This window comes from Schistocerca nitens, chromosome 2 (genome assembly GCF_023898315.1).
Source record: "Schistocerca nitens isolate TAMUIC-IGC-003100 chromosome 2, iqSchNite1.1, whole genome shotgun sequence".
Classification (NCBI taxonomy): domain Eukaryota; kingdom Metazoa; phylum Arthropoda; class Insecta; order Orthoptera; family Acrididae; genus Schistocerca; species Schistocerca nitens.
In genome coordinates, this window is record NC_064615.1 from 259,092,357 (window position 1) to 259,113,103 (window position 20,747).

Sequence of the window (20,747 nt, forward strand, 5' to 3'; positions counted from 1 at the left end):
TTGATAGAGGAGATAGAGAAGATTCAACGGAGAGCGGCGCGCTTCGTTACAGGATCGTTTGGTAATCGCGATAGCGTTACGGAGATGATAAACTCCAGTGGAAGACTCTACAGGAGAGACGCTCAGTAGCTCGGTACGGGTTTTTGTTAAAGTTTCGAGAACATACCTTCACCAAAGAGTCCAGCAGTATATTGCTCCCTCCTACGTATATCTCGCGAAGAGACCATGAGGATAAAATCAGAGAGATTAGAGCCCACACAGAAGCATACCGACAATCCTTCTTTCCACGAACAATACGAGACTGGAATAGAAGGGAGAACCGATAGAGGTACTCAGGGTACCCTCCGCTACACACCGTCAGGTGGCTTGCGGAGTATGGATGTAGATGTAGATGCAGATGTAATGGAATGTAGCGCAATGTTTAGCGTATGAACTTGCTATGTAGAAGGTCGTAGGCTCGAATCTCACCAACTGGTGAGGATTTTTTGTAATTTCTAAAGCCAATAAAATAATTCGATTACTATTTTAATGCAATTAACTGGTTTAAATGCAGTTTTTTATTTCAAGTCCTCTGCCACGTCATTTTTCATCTCGTACTGATTTTTTCACATGCTCTTATTTTTCTTCCTGTCATTCTTTTCTCGTTTGGAATCTGCGTGTGTCACCTATAATCTTCAATCAAGTGCCAACGAAGCTGCTCTTCGGTTCGTAATACGGCAGCTCGTGTAGCCAGTGTGAGGATAGTGTCAAGAAAGGAATTTTAGCACGAAATTACAATTTGGTTTTACCGATGGAACAGATTTTTTTGTCTTGAGTTTGCTCATAAAGGTTAGCTTTAATAGCGGTGAATAACGCGATCGTGATTTTAGTTCTACCACAGAGCACTGACCGCCGTTTTCTCGTATACACTGGACATCACGAGGTTGTGATTCGCTTAGGATATGAGAGTTTAAATTCAGAGCTACAGAACGCGTCGTCTGCCATAGTTCTGCCATTGGTCACTCAAAACCAGCTGTCGACAGGGCGTCTTGCGTTTCTAACATACCTCAGGGCGGCCACTTCCTATGTTGATCGGCGATATACATTAACAGCAATTGTGAAGTGACCCTCTGTGTTAGCCGGCCGCTGAGGCCGAGCGGTTCTAGGGGCTTCAGTCCGGAACCGCGCTGCTGCTACGGTCACAGGTTCGAATCCTGCCTCAGGCATGTATGTGTGATGTCCTTAGATTAGTTAGGTTCAAGTAGTTCTAAGTCAAGGGGACTGATGACGTCAAGTGTTAAGTTCCATAGTGCTTAGAGCCATTTGAACCATTTCTGAATCCTCTGTGTTTGTGTTTCTGCTATAACCGAGCGGTAGGCAGCCGCTGATGTGGCAACATTGTAGTGGCAAGTGACAAACGGGAACTATCAAGTAATTTTAACTGGACTGTTGTCACTGTTTACTCGATTCTTGTAAATTTCAGGGTGGTGACATGTGGGTGGAAAGCTAGGACCTAACAGCGTTTCAGTTTGTTCCACCGGACTAACGAGACGAATTTGATGGCCAAGACATCAAGGCGAGTTCACAGTGATCCTCTTCAAACTACTCTAGCACGATTGTGGCCTGTTGACACTGGCAGTTTTCCTGGGAAAATGTCATTCCCGTCGGCGAACACGTCAAGCATAAAGAGACACAGGTGGTCAGCAATAATGTACTTGTACTCCACAACTGCCATAGCACCCTCCATTAATACAACAGGCCCTATGGGATCCCAAGTTAATGCCCTTCGTAATATCATACTGCTGCCACCGGCCTGCGCCCGAGTGCATGTTTCGAACAGCAGTTCTCCTGGATGATGATATAACATCGGCATTGTGTTACAATAAATGCTGTTAAGCATACCAGGGAACACGATTACAATGTTCACGCCGCCATGTCCAATGCTATCGTAGTTATTTATGTCGCTGGGTGAACGTGGGTACTTGTAGGGGTCGTGCGCTGTGCATTGTTTAACAACGTTTAGATTAGATTAGTACTTGTTCCATAGATCATGAATACGACACTTCGTAATGATGTGGAACGTGTCAGGTTAATAAAAGGTGTCTATACAAGATATTACACTACACAAAATATTACATGACACTTAATATTTTTATTTTATTTTATTTATTTATTTTTTGGGAGGGGGTGGAGGTTTGGGAAATTACCCACTAACTATATCCAAAAATTCATCTAATGAGTAGGAGTTACCACTATGAAATTCTTTTGATTTCCTTTTAAATGCTATATGGCTGTCCGTCAGACTTTTGATGTTATTAGGTAGGTGACCAAAGACTTTTGTGGCAGCATAATTTACCCCCTTCTGAGCCAAAGTTTGATTTAACCTTGAGTAGTGAAGATGATCCTTTCTCCTAGTGTTGTAGCCATGTACACTGCTATTACTTTTGAATTCGTTCGGGTTGTTAATAACAAATTTCATAAGTGAATATATATATTGTGAGGCTACAGTGAAGATCCCTAGCTCTTTAAATAAGTGTCTTCAGGATGATCTTGGATGAACTCCAGCAGTTATTCTGATTACACGCTTTTGTGCAATGAACGCTCTTTTACCCAATGATAAGTTACCCCAGAATATGATGCCATACGAAAGCAGAGAATGAAAATAGGCGTGGTAAGCTAATTTACTGAGATGTATATCGCCAAAATTTGCAATGACCCTAATAGCATAAGTAGCTGAACTCAAACGTTTCAGCAGATCCCCAGTGTGTTTTTTCCAGTTCAACCACTCATCAATGCATACACCTAGAAATTTTGAATATTCTACCTTAGCTACCGATTTCTGATCGAAGTCTATTTTTATTAATGGTGTCATTCCATTTACTGTGTGGAACTGTATATACTGTGTTTCGTCAATGTTTAATGAGATGTGTTCAGAGAGCAGGTAAGCCTCCGACCTCTACGTTCTTTGATAAAGTGTGGATGTCCTACACACTAATGGCCACTCGTGGTTTCACCGTCCTTCAATCACATTCCATAAACGCTCGCTAGAACAGCTCCGCCATTTCCGATATACAACTTCCCAGACGTCGTGTTAATGCACGTATGGTGCATGATTTACCACGTCATGTGCCCGCGGCGCCACAATGGGGCGTTTAAATTCGGCATAAGCAGCTGCCTAGCTGGTATTACTCACGAGAGAAAGAGAGTATGTAATGAAGATCTGTGTTCATACTCACTATTATAGAATCAGATACAAATTAATAGAATGGGAAGGATGCAGGAACTAATTTCAGCAAATATTTCCAAAACAAACAAACAAATATAAATAGGTTGATTTATTGTAACTCAGTGTTCAGTACATTTATGCTTTCTCGTAGTCGATACCAAGTATAAAGGCGTTGTAGCTTGTCTTGTAAGGACCAGCAGATATATCGATAGATGAATATGTAGGGTATGTGTAGCTGCCACCGTACGAGATTTCGAACAGGTAATATTTGGACGGATCGGTCTTGTAGCTGATAGGCACCCTGAGGAGCTGGAGAGGTTCGGCTACTTCCGAGTAGGTGGCTGTGGCCACGACTTTCCAGTCGGACACGCCATAGGGAGTCTCGCTCATGGTGATCCTGATGTTCTGCTGCTCCGGGCCTATTTCCAGAGTGGCGTAGTTGCGCACGTGGCTGCTGAGGTAGAGTGCGTTCACCTGGTAGGCGCCCGTGTAGTTGTGTGGGGTGTTGAAGGCGCCCATGCAGCACTTCATCTCGTCCGCGTAGTCCGCCGGGTCTTGGAACAGTACCGTGATCTTCGGGTACGAAGCTGAAAACACATCACGTCAGCATTAAGTGGCAGCCAGCTGTTATCTAGTTTGACTAGAATGTAAAGTAGCACAACAGACTGAAACAAACGGTAAAATTATCTGTCGGCTGCTGTATGTACAGTCCCGTATGGGACTACTCGCTAAATGGCGATTATAACTCTGAAGGGAAGCAAAAGACTACAATTGTTTTAAGTGACGTATTATGTTCAAAATGTGTGTGAAATCTTATGAGACTTAACTGCTAAGATCATCAAAAATGGTTCAAATGGCTCTGAGCACTATGGGACGTAACATCGATGGTCATCAGTCCCCTAGAACTTAGAACTACTTAAACCTATCTAACCTAAGGACAGCACACAACACCCAGCCATCACGAGGCAGAGAAAATCCCTGACCCCGCCGGGAATCGAACCCGGGAACCCGGGCGTGGGAAGCGAGAACGCTACCGCACGACCACGAGATGCGGGCTGCTAAGATCATCAGTCCCTAAGCTTACACACTACTTATCCTAAATTATCCTAAGGACAAACACACACACCCTTGCCCGAGGGAGGACTCAAACCTCCACCGGTATCAGGCGCACAGTCCATGACTGCAGCGCCTGAAAAAATGGCTCTGACCACTATGGGACTTAACATCTATGGTCATCAGTCCCCTAGAACTTAGAACTACTTAAACCTAACTAACCTAAGGACAGCACACAACAACCAGTCATCACGAGGCAGAGAAAATCCCTGACCCCGCCGGGAATCGAACCCGGGAACCCGGGCGCAGGAAGCGAGAACGCTACCGCACGACCACGAGCTGCGGACGCAGCGCCTGAGACCGCTCGGCTAATCCCGCGCGGCGACGTATTATGATTCGACTGAATAACAGAGCGTAGTTCAAACAACAAGGGTAAAAACAATTATCAGAAATAAATTTTACAATGAAACTTCTCTTCCTCGAAAGTTCCCTCAAAAGCCACTTGCAAGACGGATATATTTCTTGATACAAACGACCGCTTAGGAAGGCAATAGAAAAAGTATCTCTTTCCAGTCTGTTGCTTTCTTGGTATGATGTAAGATGTCGTTCTATAATTGTCTGTAACTATTTCACATACGGAACAGTAATATGTTGTGATGCACTGTTTTTTTTTTTTTTTTTTTTTTTTTTTATTTTGCACGAGAGAGTTGCAATGCTATAGGTTTTGTAATTTGCTCCCTGTATACATTCCATAGTGTCTCCCATGTTGTGTACTTACACATTTATTAATATGTGGTTTTACTAAATTCTACGAACATAACACAAAATTGCAATATAAGTTAAGGCCCATTCTCCTCAGACAGTCCATAAAATAAGCGACTTTTACGATTTAGTTTTAGAAAAACTAAAGAAGAAATCTATTTAAATCGTTTTGCGTATAATTTATTGGTTACTGGACATTTTCTGTTTATTTACTTTTTTTTTAAGAAATTCAACTGTAACATGTTCTGTCCAAAAAGAGATGTCGCCATAACAGAAGTCTTGCTGTCTGCATATTTATCAGAAATCAAAAAACAAACAACTTTCTCGATCTATAGAACAGTCTGCACGGAATAATAATAAAATGGGGCCATTTTAAACAAAGATGTTCTGTCGTGTGATTTTCATCATTTTCTCGCAATATCTAATAAATAAAATAGAAAATTTGTCTATTACTCCTTGCGGATATTCCTGAGGAGTAATCCAGCCAAATTCCAGTAAGATATTTTTGTTAGCGTGCCCGAATTCCATTCCATCAACTTTAGATACAGTGTATTTCAAGCTGATGAAATGGACTGCGCGAGCACTAACAAAGATCTCAAAAAACAGTGCTATTAGTCCATGCACCATATCCTATAGATTAATAAAATGGTTTTTTTTTATTTCATAAGATTTGTAGAGTGCAGGACTGGAACAGAGCGTGGGAGCCTTGCTAATGACAGAATTTTTTTACAAAAATCAGATCACTTAGTCCAATAACCAACAAATAATGTACAAAAATATTTTTGTTGTTTGCTTCATTATTTTCTCCAAAAAATCGTAGAAATCGCTCATTTCATAGGCTGACTGAGGAGACTGGAACCTGACGATGTTGAATATTGTAATCTGTGTAACGACATGCGAGAGGGATCGAGCTTAAGAAATGTATCGTTACGTGAAGTGTCTAGAGAGAAATGAGTAAGAGACATTGTTGTGTCGTGTGTCTATTCGTGACTGCAGTTTTGAGATAGTTGTTTTTGTATAACGCGTGCGGTTTCGATATTTACGGCGGAAATGTAACTAAAAACCGAACATAGTACACTGCTTCAGACTGTAGACTAACAACTCGAAAAATAAATTTGAAAAGTCGATTTTCATTGAGCATGGTCACGTGACTGCTGACTGGAAGGTTCTCACTGTCGACAAAAGAAATGTTTTTGTGTCGTCATAAGGTATTACTCAGTCGCAGTAATCTGAAAAACCGTGTCATCAGGTAGATGATGTTGTTGAGAAGGTGAACCGTAGACTAATTGAAATCACATACTCTTTTCGCATTTTCTGCTAGAGTGCTTGTGCCTCTATCTGGATCCTTCTTGAAGATTTACATCTTTCTCGTTAACGTTGTTGTCTTAAATTCGTTCTGAGTTTTACTGGCAGAACACTTAGAAGATGCAACAAATCCTTTTTTAAACTGTCTACACAACGCCTCTCTGCCCTCTCCTATTCTTATTTTTAGAAAAAAAATTCAAAGAAGGAGAGCTCATTTACACTATCGTGAAATAAGGGACAGAGTGTCACGGATTCTGAGTATAAACTCTAAATTATTTTAAGAGCTTGTGAAAATATTTGGTCGCTTTTTTGAATTTTAAAATGTATTGGATATTCTTTGCATCTGATAACATTATCGGTGAACTATAACTGCTTCATTGGCCGGCCTTAGAAACATTATTTGGAGTTAGCTTTCATATGAGTTCTCGCCCTTGTAGCAAACTTGTATTTCGTGTTCTGGCCTGGGTACAGTAGTTTATTTTGAGTCTGTTATGCATTTTAAAAATTGAGTATTGCTGTGGGGCAGGGGATCCCTACCAGATAGGACCGAATGAGTACACTGAAAAATTATCGTCCAAAATGAGGAAACCAGCAGCAAGTGTGTCAGGCCTTCCGTGACGAATTTTCGGGCTCAATTTGCAGAAACGGTTAGCAGTACGCGCCTGCTTCGATTTTCCCCCGAGGCACTCTGTAGCTATAACTACATTCATGTCATACGCAAAGGTCATCATCAGTTTAACCTTTGATTGTTGGCAGCGGAATCTTTTTAGGCTTGGAGAGTTGGAACTTTTCCAGTGTGAAGACAGAGACTTCAGTTCTGTCTAAAAATCTCGTATCCAGGTTTCATCAAATGCAACAGTCCTTTTCAGAAACCGTTCGTCTTCTATTCGATAATTTTGAACCTTCTTCTCGATAATGCTGAAGCATTCTTCTGCGAGTCTTTTACGAGCTGCTTTCTACTCTTCACTCACTCATATCATGCGGACCCAATCCGGCAGCAATTTTACTCATCTTTAACTTTTGAGTTAAAATTCTGTGAATTGAAATGACATTCTGGCCTCATATGCAATTTCCTCACATGGTTTTCGTCGATCGTTCCTCAAAATCTCGTTAACAATAACCTGATATGTGTTGTATGTTTCAGTTGATGGCCTTCCACTTTTTGGCCTGTACTCAGTACTTACCTGACCTCCACGGAACGAACAGACGAGAGTGTAAATAAAATTTTCGAAATAGTATTTAAGTTTAAAATCTGTGTGCTAATTTAGAATTTCGTACGGATATTTTCTCGTATGAAATAAATTTCCGGTTCTTCGAGAATGTTCATGGTAAGTCCTTTCGGTATTTTGTGTAATCTTTCTAACGCAGTTTCTATCTTCTTAGCTTTGTGGTGTTGAGTTTTCTTATGTAAATAGAAGCTTGAAGGACTACTATCACTGTTTATAATGCGTTCTTTAAATCTGCTTTTAAAAGTTCGTCCCGTTTGGACAGTATATAAATTGTGGGAACCGTCACAGGTGATTTTTTATATTCCAGAAGTGGCATATTTTGAGATTTTGGTTGTTCTCGACGTAGTAGAATAGGAAAAGAAATAGTCTTACAGTAAACAAAATTTGCAAAGACCACAGATATAATTTAAAGACAACTAGGAAGAACGTAACGTAACATCATCTCAGGTAAGCTTTATATGCTTTGTAAACACACAGCATCGTAGTAAACAACTGTCAAAAAGTCTGATAAAACGTATTTTTACGTTATGTAACTACAAAATGTGAAATCCTTACCAAGATACAGCAAAAAAAGTCCAGAGATGCAATATGGTTGTCATTTCCAACTAGACGTAAGTACCAATGGAATTCTAAACATAAAACAGACCTGATTTACATATAGATAGACTTACCAATGTTACTTTCGTAGTTCTCTTGATAATGCTAATAAACCGAAACAGACCTGTCGAGTAAAATATTTAAAGAAATGTATTAATGTATTACCTTATTGGAGCTCAGTTTGGAGCATTCAGTTTCATACTGTCTTTTAGTGACATGTTCTATGATGCGGGCCCAACGGAACGAAAAATATCTGAATATTGCAAGTCAGCAGGACATCCAAAGAAGAGCAACGCATTTCGTTACAGGTTCATTTGGTAAGCGCAAAAGTGTCACTAAGATGCCCAGCGAATTCTAGCGGCATGCGGTGCAAGAGAATCATTCTGCATCATGGTGTGGTTTATTGTTAAAATTCCGAGAGTGAACGTTCGTGGAGGAGTCAACCGGTATACTGATTTCTTCTTCGTGTAGGCCTATCTCGCGAAAAGAGCATGAAGATAAGATTAGAGGCATCCAAGCTCAGACGGAGCCTTATCAGCAGTCGTTCCTCTCGCAGATCATTCGCGACTCGTACAGAAAAATGGGGAAGTAAAAGTCGTCAGTGGTACACAGAGTACCCTCCACCACACACGGCAAGGTATCTTACGGAATATAGATGGAGAAACACATCTCTCTCCTCCCCCCTTTCGAATGAAACCCGCGATTCATGTCTGTTCACGTCTCAAGTGTTTACGTCAATTCAAGTGTAGAAAGTGTTCTGTTATAGACTAAAATGAGAGAAGCTTTGGTTTTAAATTTAAATTAATGGAACGCAGCTTGAAATAAACGGAGACTGAAACTGTATTTCTTACTACAGACTTGCAAATTTTTTCTGGAACATGTGTTATCTCTCCCAACTCTCTCTCTCTCTCTGTCTCGACCTCTTTCTGTTCTAAATTTTGCCTTTTTTTGTATGTTTTAAGTTTGCATTGTTTTTAATATAGTGTGATATTATACTTACATAAATTGTTGGTAGTTGTTATATTAAAGATGTATATCCACGTTTAAAAATGTGTTTCCTTCCGATGCATGAGAGAGCTTAAAGGCCCTAACCAAACATAACTGAAACGCACTGCGGTATTAAAAATGCACTAAACTATCGTTCCAAGACCACAACTCAGATTTCGCTGCTGTGTATTTTCATAACAGTTTTCTGACTTTTATTTATATGGTACAACAATATGCACGTAACTTGCTCCTAGATAGTCACAATAATTGACAGAAGATTGAGACAGCGGATCACTTACCACTGCCAACAGCTGCGATCAGCAACAGAGCCAAGGCGTGTCTCAGCATCGTGACTGTCCTTGAGCGTCTACACAAGGAAGGAAGGAATCTGATGGTTCTTAGATCGCTGCCACCACCTTATATTCCGGAGCTCACCAGGTGTGACGTCCGTCGGCTGCCTCTTCACCGTAACTGTGCTGCGTCATTCACTGACGCATTTGTAAAATTAAGCTTTTAATGCAGCAACGCTTGGAAAACTTCGATAGGCTCGTGAGTAGCTTAATAGTCTCTCTTTATATAAAGTAACAAGAGGCTTTGAGAGCTTGGGTAATCTGATTTCCATCTGCGACAGATAGTCAGGTGCTAATAAGTAAATCCAGCTACGTTATACGACTCTACAGCGTTTCTCTCTTGGTACAGTGGTTATGCAATTCCAAACTGGTAGTTTGCATCGGTTTATGGGCGCAGCCTTATTCCGGTGGTCATTTACACATACCTACTTTTTAAGTATATCTCAAACAGGCAAGAAATGGTCCAGTGTTAGATACTCCCTTTTCCACGTATTTTATTGATATAATTTACAGCTATGCTTCCCAGATGAGTAGGTTAATCTTTAATAGAGATGGATGTACTGTTCAGAATATGTGAAGAACTTTTGCCCTTCCTTCGACGTCCAATTGTAAAAATTCATCATGTCACTACAGATCATCTACCAAAGAAATTTAAATTGTTGTCGCCAGGTAAACAAGCTCCAGATGCAACCTGTAGTCTTTCCTCAACCATAACGAAATATTCTCGCGGTAAACGTCTTTCTTTCACTCATGACGATACAGGTACATCGCATATGCCGAATAAGTCATCAGCTCCATTTTGTATGTAGATAAATCAAAACACTTTCACAGGTGCAAGGCTTTCAATGTTTTGTATGGGCTCATTGTCACTGAATTATGTTAAAATAGTTCCCATCCCTCAGTTCTCACCGGTGTTTCCGTAAGCTTTCCCTTGGTTGTAAGAGAAACTCCCAGGTATTCGCAGCTGGACTCCCTCTTGAATCTGCCAGCCCGTGAGGTATTCGGCTGAAAGGTTACTGCCTCCATGACGGGTCATCACACGAATAGCGCGCTCTACCTGGGTGATGAAAAGTGTTTAAAAAGGTTTCTTGTTACGTTCTACTGGCATATTACTGGACTGTCTGTGCTAATAATACACATTACATACATAGTGCATGTTATGGTTTCCGTTTTTGGGTTTCACATTTATCTGTTTGCGATGCAGCAGTGCTGCATAACGGGGAAGTTATTTCTGATATAGGACAAATCGTGAAGCTGTAATCGGAAATTTGAAATTACTTTTTCGATTTCTGTAGGGATGGATGTTCATAGGAGCAAGACCAAATAGGTGTTTTTGAGTCATGGCTGCTCTTATCTCTATTTGTATACATATCTGAAAGTATCCCAAGAACTATACACCAGGGTCATCACAGTGACTATCAATTATTTGGTAAAGAAATCGCCTGAATGTAGAATATTTTGTAATGAACCTATACTCTCACATACTAAGTGCACTTTATTTCGCCATTGCCATGTACTTTTTCAGTCAACATTAGTATTAGTGCATTCAAAATTCGAGACAAAAAATAAATTGTCATGATAACTGTTGTGGCGTAACAAGCTAGTCACGCCACATTGAGGAGGAAGCCGATTTGCACGCGCTAAGCTACAGCAGGATGGCTTGAAGTCTGGAACAGGATACGTATTGAATACTATAAAGAAAATACGTAGCTTTAGAATATACTTAACTTTTAATGCTTTCTTTGGTACATCTCTCTTGACTATACAATTGAGACTCGTAAGATACATGCACTGATACAAATGGCGCCTTGCTAAGTCGTAGCCATTAACTTAGCTGAAGGCTATTCTAACTGTCTCTCGGCAAATGAGAGCAAAGGCTTCGTCAGTATAGTCGCTAGCAACGTCGTCGTACAACTGGGGCGAGTTGTCGTACGTCTCTCGAGACCTGCCGTGTGGTGGCGCTCGGTCTGCGATCACACAGTGGCGACACGCGGGTCCGACATGTACTAATGGACCGCGGCCGATTTAAGCTACCACCTAGCAAGTGTGGTGTCTGGCAGTGACACCACAATAAGTTTTCAATGATAAAACATGAAAGTGATTCGGCTCTGAAGATTTTATTTGCAGTTTAATTAGATGAAGATACTATTCGTTTAATGAATTGTACATTTACACAAATATTTTGAGATGTTCTCAATTATTCATTGAACACTCAGCGTCGCTCTGTCGAAACGCTCTTCTTGTGACTTGCCTTTAAACAAATTGTAATTCAACGGTGCATGTTAATAACAGGAAATATCAACGGCGCTCTGTCGAAAGGTATTAATCTTGCCAAGTTATTAACAATCACAGAGCAACGACGTATTTAGTTATAACAATAATTTCTACTGTTCGCTCATTGAACACTCAACGTTCTGTCGAAAGGCTATTCTTGTTACTTGCCGTTAAACAAGTTGTCATTCAAAGGTGCAGGTTGAGAACAACAGGAAATTTCGGGGAACGCTACAGGAAAGCCACGACACGAATCCGCAAGTTGCGAACTTGCACATAAAATTGACAATATACCATTTAACAGTGAACACACACACGCGACCACAGGCAGATTCAAAGTGTCAAACAGTGACCGTCGCTCTACCAGGATGCAATCTCGCTGGTGCAACCCTGCGGGCAGCAAAATAAATAGCAAACAACCGGTACATTCTAGTATCCAAGCTCTAGTCTGCATGAGGCAACTTCGAATACCAACGGCCACAGTTTAAACCACTACGTCCTCTTTACGGGGAGGGGGAGGGGGGGGGGGTACAATACATAAGGAAAGAGCAATCTTACCACAAGAAGCCGGGAACTCGATAACACTAATAGGAGAACATCATGCCTCACCGCCCTTCTGGATGAGTCGCAATACAAACCGCTACGAGGCGTGGCTTCCCACCTCAAAACAGCTCACCGCACGATGCAATCCCGCTCGCGAGGCGCGACCTTCGACGCGGGCCACCGACCACCAACTGCCCGTACGACAGTACGTCCTCCCTCTCCGAAAGCCGCCAGCGATCGCACACTGAGCACCGTGACCCCCTCTGTCGATGGGCCAGAGGAAGGAGAGCAAGGCTTAAATTATGGAAAGCTCTTTTATTTCCTTTCTTGTTATTGAAGCCGTTTCTCTCTCAATAGCAACAGTTCACCGTTCAGCAGCACCTTTATCGACGTCAAGAAACAATCTGAAGCGGTCGAGAAGCGACTATAGCTTTGTTAATTTCGTGAGGAGAATTCATTACAACATTCTCTGGAATGAAACTTGATAGCTGGAAGATGTCCAACGTTACAGCAGAGAAACGTTCTTGCAACAAAGTCTAGTGGAGGTGCGTAGACTGATAGTTGGCTAGATAAATTTGGCGTCTGCTGTGTGGAGGTATCAGAGGAATACTTTGATCGACGCCGAGTTGATTGGGCAGAATTGAGAGGCCGTCAAAGGGCGGCCTGAGGGCTACATGCGCTCCGAATTAAGTTTTCGTGGTGCCCGCAGTTCTCAGCCGTGTTCTACAACAATATACTTCTAGGAACTAAAAGCCGAATCCAAAATCGACAGCTAACGTTAACAGCTTCGTAAGTGTGCAGTAGTAAAAAAAAATGTTTACAGAGAGAGCAGTAATTTAAGGAGTGCTTAATTTTAATTGACGTTGGTGAATTCGTCCGTGAACTAAGTTGACCGCTTACCTCGGAGACTTCATGTTAAAATGTGGTTCATATTTGTAGCAAGTAGTATGAAATCAAATTAAAGCTGTTGTAATAAAACGCAATGTGTAGAAGAAAAGTTACGTTCAAATCATTTAGTAAATATTTGTGATTGTGTCTCATACTGCATAATGCATTTAAATATAAGTACAATTGCTGTTATTAATCCATTAATCATCCGCTCACACAGTCAATACAACAACACTTTGTCAGGCAATTGCTGTGCAACAACGTGGGGTCGCTGAGGGTGAAACAGAGAACAGTCGACACGAATTGTTCCGAATAGTGCCACCTTCTGACAATGAATTATGTGCTGCACAGCACTGTCATGAATGAAGCAGCTTTTCCAGCAGTGCTCGGGTCACACCACACTGACGTACATCCCGAAAATCTCTACCGGCTTTGCCTAGTCAACTGAAAACTGGAGTACACTCTAAAGCCGTTCTACCCGTCGATTCTCGTAAAGCGATGTAGCTGAACATACTGAGGTACTCATTTCAGCGCGTTTATGCCCCGGGACAGCCGGGAAAAATCCGGGAATTTTTCAGACTTTTGAGAGTTTTTAATTGTTTATGCTATTTTTTTTCTTTTTTGGAATTTTGACTGATGAGAACTGATACTCTACAAAGAATTTTACTTTAGCCCGCAACTGCAGAATAATTCAGCAGCAATAAAACTTAAACGAGAGAATAACACCAAATAAAACTTTAATTGCCATTTACAACAACCAAACACAAGCGTCTGTCGACAGTAAAATTCCAAATGCTTTAGGACAAAGACTATGCGATAAAGTGTGATAAAAAACTACTTTCGATGAGCGTGACTTCACAACTGTTTGGATTGTTGGTTGGTTTATTTGTTGGAGAGGATCAAACAGCGAGATCATCGGTCCCATTGGATTAGGGAACGATGAAGAAGGAAGTCGGCCGTGCCCTTGGAAAGGAACCATCCCAGCATTTACATGAAGAGATTTAGGAAAATCACGAAAACGTAAATCAGGATGACCGGACATGGGTTTGAACCGAACCTAACTGTGCCACCTCGCTCGGTCTCAACTGTTTAAATTCTAACAGCAAATATTGTAATTCGTAGTTGAGAAGCTTTACTTTGAAAGTTTTTTGTGAAAGATCAATTGAGTTACGTGTGAGAATGTGCGATGAATTCGTTAAATCACCGTGTGTTTGTCTCTCATTCAAAACTTAAAACTTTGAGGACCAGCCTCTCGGAAGATTTCGGGGCCAGAAATCAGACATTTACATCACTGGTTAAAATTTTACTAGCTCATTTAAGTGTCATGTATCTTAAACAGTAACAAGCACATAAAAGACCAATATAATATGTGAAAGCTTAGTTTTTCTTGTGACTGTACTATATGTGTATTAATTTAAACCATTAACTTTTAATGTCTATGTGAACACGCTACTTAATAGTGATGTTGCTATTGGCCGATTACATCACCTATCCTATATCTGAAAATCTGCTGTCATTGGTTGGCGAGATCACGTGACGTGAGCTACAATAGCGCATCGCAATCTATATCTCAGTGCTTCAGAAACTAACATGCTGTGTTTGGTAGAATTCGTATTTATTCTTCCGTAATACATAAATATATACCGTACATGTTGCTGCGAATTACTTCCAAAACACACATTTTTGATGGATTTCGTTTGCTGAAGTGCCGTGAAGTTCTGTGCCGGTTTCTGGAAATCGCTCAGAAACAGCCTATTTTCACCCGGAAAGAAGTGTATTTTTGATCAGGAAATCTGGGAACTTTTTTTCCTTGTCCGCGTATTCACTGTCATTAGGGCATTTTTTTGGTTTCGAATGTGATTTAAAGAAAGCAAATACCATTTTTCACAATTGCAACATTTTCCAGGTAGAAGACACCTTGAAGCTGTGTCTTACCCATCTTGTAGCTGTAGCATGGTGTCTGTAACACCGGTTTTGGCTCCCTTTCGAATCGACGTGGCAGCAGCCCGAACTTCGGAAAGCACAACGGCACATCCACGTGTTCCTAACCGCCACCTATCCAGTATTCTTCAGCAGGAGTAGGATAATATGACAGATGGGGTTACCGGTTAAAGGTAAATCCCTAAGTGCAGATGTGCCATTCAATTTCTCTTCAACAGTTAGCAGTTTCTCTGGTTTCTCTACAATCTTCTTCACCTGATTCGTAGTCATTGCCGTGCATAGAATGATCTAATTCCTTACAGGCTTCCACAAAACTGGCGAAATCCTCACAGATGTACGTATTGTAAGATAAGTTTCAGTTGGGAAAAGTGAGGTACATCTATTGTCTTGTCCAAAAGTATAAAACAATATTGAGGTGCCCGAACGTTACTCAGAATTTTCTCAGTAATCTCTTCTCCACAGCATGAAATGAGAGCATTTTATGTTGTTTTACTTACATGTGGAAGCAGCTTACAGTTTTTCTCCAGTCATTTATCACCAGCACATACTGGAACTCTCCAAAGCTCTCTGAAATTTCCTTCGTGTACAGTCGCAGGGGATATGCTGGGTGTTATTCTACCGAAAGTAAGACTTGTCAAAGCGCTGTATTCACCGTTGGCAAGATTTTCCTTCCTGGAGATGGGTCAATAAAGTATGAAGAATTGTTCTTGCACTAGAGTATCACATTTAGTTCTCCTGACGGTTAGATTGCAAGACGCGTGGTAAATTGATCGGGTGGCCTCTCCTTCACTGCCGCTCCGAAAAATATATGGATCTATCTATGCCAGTATACAGGATGTACCGCTATGAGCGTTCAAATATTTAACAGGACATGAAGGATGCTCCACTGAACAATTTCAGGTAGGGAAACTGAGGTCTGAGAAGCCAGCTTAAGGAGATAATAGGAATAAAATCACTGTCTATTATTTTTAAATTTACATTACTTACAGATTACTGCAAATACTATCGCTGACACAACGAACGTACCATTTGTACTGTATGTATCACAACCATCAACCTCAATGCAAGCATGACATCGGCGAACAACATTCTGACGCACCCTGACAAATATCCGTGGTGTGTTTCGAATCCCATCATAGGCAGTTACTATTTTGGCGACTATCCACTGCGATATCATACACAAGTGACTTTAGCTATGCCCCAGTGGAAATAATCAAGGGGATTCAGTTCAGATGACCTCGCAGACCATGGAATAGGCCGTCCCCTTCCAATCCAGCGACCAGGAAATACAGCACTGAGATGGTTGTGGACATTAACACTGAAGAGAGGTGGTGCACGGCCATGTTGTATTCACATCCTCTCACTAACAGTCAAGGGTACGTTTTCCAACAACTCAGGTAGAGCTTTCTGCTGAACCTATTGTACAGGTGGCCATTCAGACGGCCAAGTAGAAGATATGGCCCAACGAGATGGTCGCCCACAATACCGATCCAGATATTCACTGCGAAACGTACTTGATGGTGTGACTCTAATAGAGCGTGAGAGTTTTCCTCATCCCACACATAGCTATTTCTGCTGTTGTTATGAAGTGGATGTGTGAGTTAACGAGCATTGCGCTCTCATTTAAACATATGGCCGAAAGAGTCAGCCTACAGGAATTGTGAAACGAACCCTGTCGGCCAGGACCGCGTGCCACAAAGGGCGCAGATTCACCACGAGATGGGGAAACTCACAGGCGCCTATTGTCTATTGAGGCCTAAGCGCTGTAGTGTGCGAGTGAGACAGACGAGAACCAACGTCACAGAGAAATCCAGTAAAAGGCGTTTGTGGCCAAGGAGACGTAGCAGTGTTAAATATGGCGGACCTAAGATCGGCCATAAAGGGAAACATTTGTGGAAACTATTTAATTCTGTAGTAATGCAAGAAAACTTGAATATTGATCATATCTACAATAGTTTACGATTTACTGTTGTAGTGAAATTAACAAGTTTTGTAACAAAGACCTGAATGCTAAAATCTGAACGCTGTGGTCGATCTAAAGATCGACATTTCATATACAGGGTGCTACAAAGAGGTACGGCCAAACTTTCAGGAAACATTACTCACACACAAAGAAAGAAAAGATGTTATGTGGACATGTGTCCGGAAACGGTTAATTTCCATGTTAGAGCTCATTTTAGTTTCGTCAGTATATACTGTACTTCCTCGATTCACCGCCAGTTGGCCCAATTGAAGGAAGGTAATGTTGACTTCGGTGCTTGTATTGACATGCGACTCATTGCTCTACAGTACTAGCGTCAAGCACATCAGTACGTAGCATCAACAGGTTAGTGTTAATCACGAACGTGGTTTTGCAGTCAGTGCAATGATTACAAATGTAGAGTTGGCAGATGCCCATTTGATGTATGGATTAGCAGGGGGCAATAGCCGTGGCGCGGTACGTTTGTATCGAGACAGATTTCCAGAACGAAGGTGTCCCGACAGGAAGACGTTCGAAGCAATTGATCGGCGTCTTAGGGAGCACGGAACATTCCAGCCTATGACTCGCGACTGGGGAAGACTTAGAACGACGAGGACACCTGCAATGGACGAGGCAATTCTTCGTCTAGTTGACGATAACCCTAATGTCAGCGCCAGAGAAGCTGCTGCTGTACAAGGTAACGTTGACCACGTCACTGTATGGAGAGTGCTACGGGAGAACCAGTTGTTTCCGTACCATGTACAGCGTGTGCAGGCACTATCAGCAGCTGATTGGCCTCCACGGGTACACTTCTGCGAATGGTTCATCCAACAATGTGTCAATCCTCATTTCAGTGCAAATGTTCTCTTTACGGATGAGGCTTCATTCCAACGTGATCAAATTGTAAATTTTCACAATCAACATGTATGGACTGACGAGAATCCGCACGCAGTTGTGCAATCACGTCAGCAACACAGATTTTCTGTGAACGTTTGGGCAGGCATTGTTGGTAATGTCTTGATTGGGCCCCATGTCCTTCCACCTACGCTCAATGGAGCACGTTATCATGATTTCATACGGGATACTCTACCTGTGCTGTTAGAACATGTGCCTTTACAAGTACGACACAACATGTGGTTCATGCACGATGGAGCTCCTGCACATTTCAGTAGAAGTGTTCGTACGCTTCTCAACAACAGATTCGGTGACCGATGGATTGATAGAGGCGGACCAATTATATGGCCTCCACGCTCTCCTGACCTCAACCCTCTTGACTTCCATTTATGGGGGCATTTGAAAGCTCTTTTCTACGCAACCCCGGTACCAAATGTAGAGCCTCTTCATGCTCGTATTGTGGACGGCTGTGATACAATACGCCATTCTCCAGGGCTGCATCAGCGCATCAGGGATTCCATGCGACGGACGGTGGATGCATGTATCCTCGCTAACGGAGGACATTTTGAACATTTCCTGTAACAAAGTGTTTGAAGTCACGCTGGTACGTTCTGTTGCTGTGTGTTTCCATTCCATGATTAATGTGATGTGAAGAGAAGTAATAAAATGAGCTCTAAGATGGAAAGTAAGCGTTTCCGGACACATGTCCACATAACATATTTTCTTCCTTTGTGTGTGAGGAATGTTTCCTGAAAGTTTGGCTGTACCTTTTTGTAACACCCTGTAGAAGCGCACCATTATAATGAAAAATGGTGTAAATATCAACTCTGTAACTTTATTTGTTTAAAAGATATAGTAAATTTAAATTATCAGTATTTTCAGTTAAGCATAGATCATCATTTCCTCCACACAAAACACACTGAACGATGACAGCATGACACCTTATTTAATCATTAGATAATAGAATATTTGTTGGAAAGTTTAGTGCCTAATAGTTACTTTTGTTCTTTATTTATTTATCAGAAAGCACATTGGTGCAATGCTACTGGCCGTGACATTCAAAGCTAAGAAGGAAATTGTATTGGTTTTATGTAAAAGAATTTATCGGTTATTATGTAATGGGTATCATGGTTACTTTATCTAGAACGTGAAAGTGGTCAAGCTTTGATTGTTTGAATATTTTAAAATGTAAAATAATGTAGAATAAGCTGTAGCCAATTAGATGGACGGCTTCAGGAAAGGGAATTGCCCTAGTCAGTTGAGTGAGGATATTCGGCGCGTAGGAAACGCGGCCGGGGACGGGCAGAGGGACAGTGCTGGGGCAGACGCGAAAGCGGACAGTTCGACTGGAGACACCAAAGTGAACAGTTCGGACTGAGACGCGAAAGCGGACGGTCGGTCTTTAGGTAGCTAGGAAGTGAAACGGCTTAGAAAATTTCGCACGTGTGGTATCGCGGAACTTAGTCTCTGAGCGGTGAGCAGTCGCGCGCCTGGTGTGAGCTCTAACTTTTCGCGTAAATAGCTTGTATTTCGTGATGAGATTGTGAATGATCGAACTGTGTCAAATGGATATGCACTCAAGTGTAACAGTAACTCTAAATACGTCGACTTTCGCTATTATTATGCTTTCTCAATATACACTATTCTATCCAAATCGCAACTGTGTGTTGTACATCATTTATGGGTCGTTAATTTAGTTCCCGATATTTTTATTACTGTTATTATGCGTTATGTTAACTTTGTATTTTGCAAATTTCCCATCATCCAGACAATATAACCAAAGGGTCACAAGTGTCTGATTTAGGGCGTGTAATGCGACACGTCCGGTTCAACCCCTAGACGAGTTTGAGCCAAGACTTTTTGACGAAGAGAAACCTCATGTGAGCCCGAAAATCTTTGGGATGTTAGCTCGCAACCTCTGTAATGAGATATATGACAAAGGGGACTGGCCTGAGGACTTCTTGCAACAGTGTTGATACTATAACGTTTCCTGGTAAAACATGCTTTATAACTGTGCAATTATAATTTTATTTATATATAGGCACTGATTACGTCTGTGGACTCCGAATAATAATAGAATAGAGACAATTATGTTATATTTTGTATTTGTAAAGGATTACGTACTGGATTTGTAAAATAATATCTGTGTTGGCGAGTTCTGGAACCGCCACAGAAAAGAATTAGTAAAGAAAAACTCAGAGATTTCATGACAATCAGTCATTGTGTAAATAGTAGTGTAAGAATAATAATGTCGTTGTCTTCTTGGAGTCACGTAGAGAGGAGGAACCATAGAGTAAATATATCTGGAGTGAGCATTCATATGCGCAGGACAGATTTTGTGTTGTCAACATACATTGCCGGCCTGGTCACGTGATCTCGGGACGTCATGCGTTTGTCCGTATAGCGACCTCTATATTTAGAATATCACTACATCCCTAGTACAGACGGATTCTTTTCGTACGTGTCGTGGATTACTTATAAATGTTGCGTAGACATTTTAACAGTATCCATTTGATACCGGGAATAAACCAGCTACGTAACTTTTAAGGGCAAGTGATATTACATCCTGCTTCTTTGCGATAGGTGTCACAGTTCAGGTGCTCTCGATTTTTTGTAGTTTTCGGCATGATACGGCACTGTATAGTATTACAGAGCCTGACGTACATTTTTGCAGTGGCAGTCTTGCAAAACGACTTGACCGTACGCTAGTACTTTTGCAAGTGTCCGAAAAACACCTAATTTGCCACACATTAGCGATTATA

The 20,747-nt window shown here is 41.4% G+C and overlaps 1 protein-coding gene across 3 annotated transcripts in view; it reads right to left on the reverse strand.

The window, feature by feature from the left end:
• Positions 1 to 9,530, reverse strand: part of LOC126235986 (uncharacterized) — a 95,474-nt gene extending 85,944 nt beyond the window's left edge. For all 3 annotated transcript variants that reach the window (XM_049944975.1, XM_049944974.1, XM_049944973.1), the window contains exons 1-2: positions 9,438 to 9,530; positions 3,665 to 3,792 (exon numbers count right to left, since the gene is read on the reverse strand). In XM_049944975.1, the coding sequence (XP_049800932.1) occupies positions 3,665 to 3,792; positions 9,438 to 9,486 (177 nt within the window). In that variant the 5' untranslated portion in view covers positions 9,487 to 9,530. The remainder of the gene's footprint in view (positions 1 to 3,664; positions 3,793 to 9,437) is intronic.
• Between the last annotated feature and the right edge of the window lie 11,217 nt (positions 9,531 to 20,747).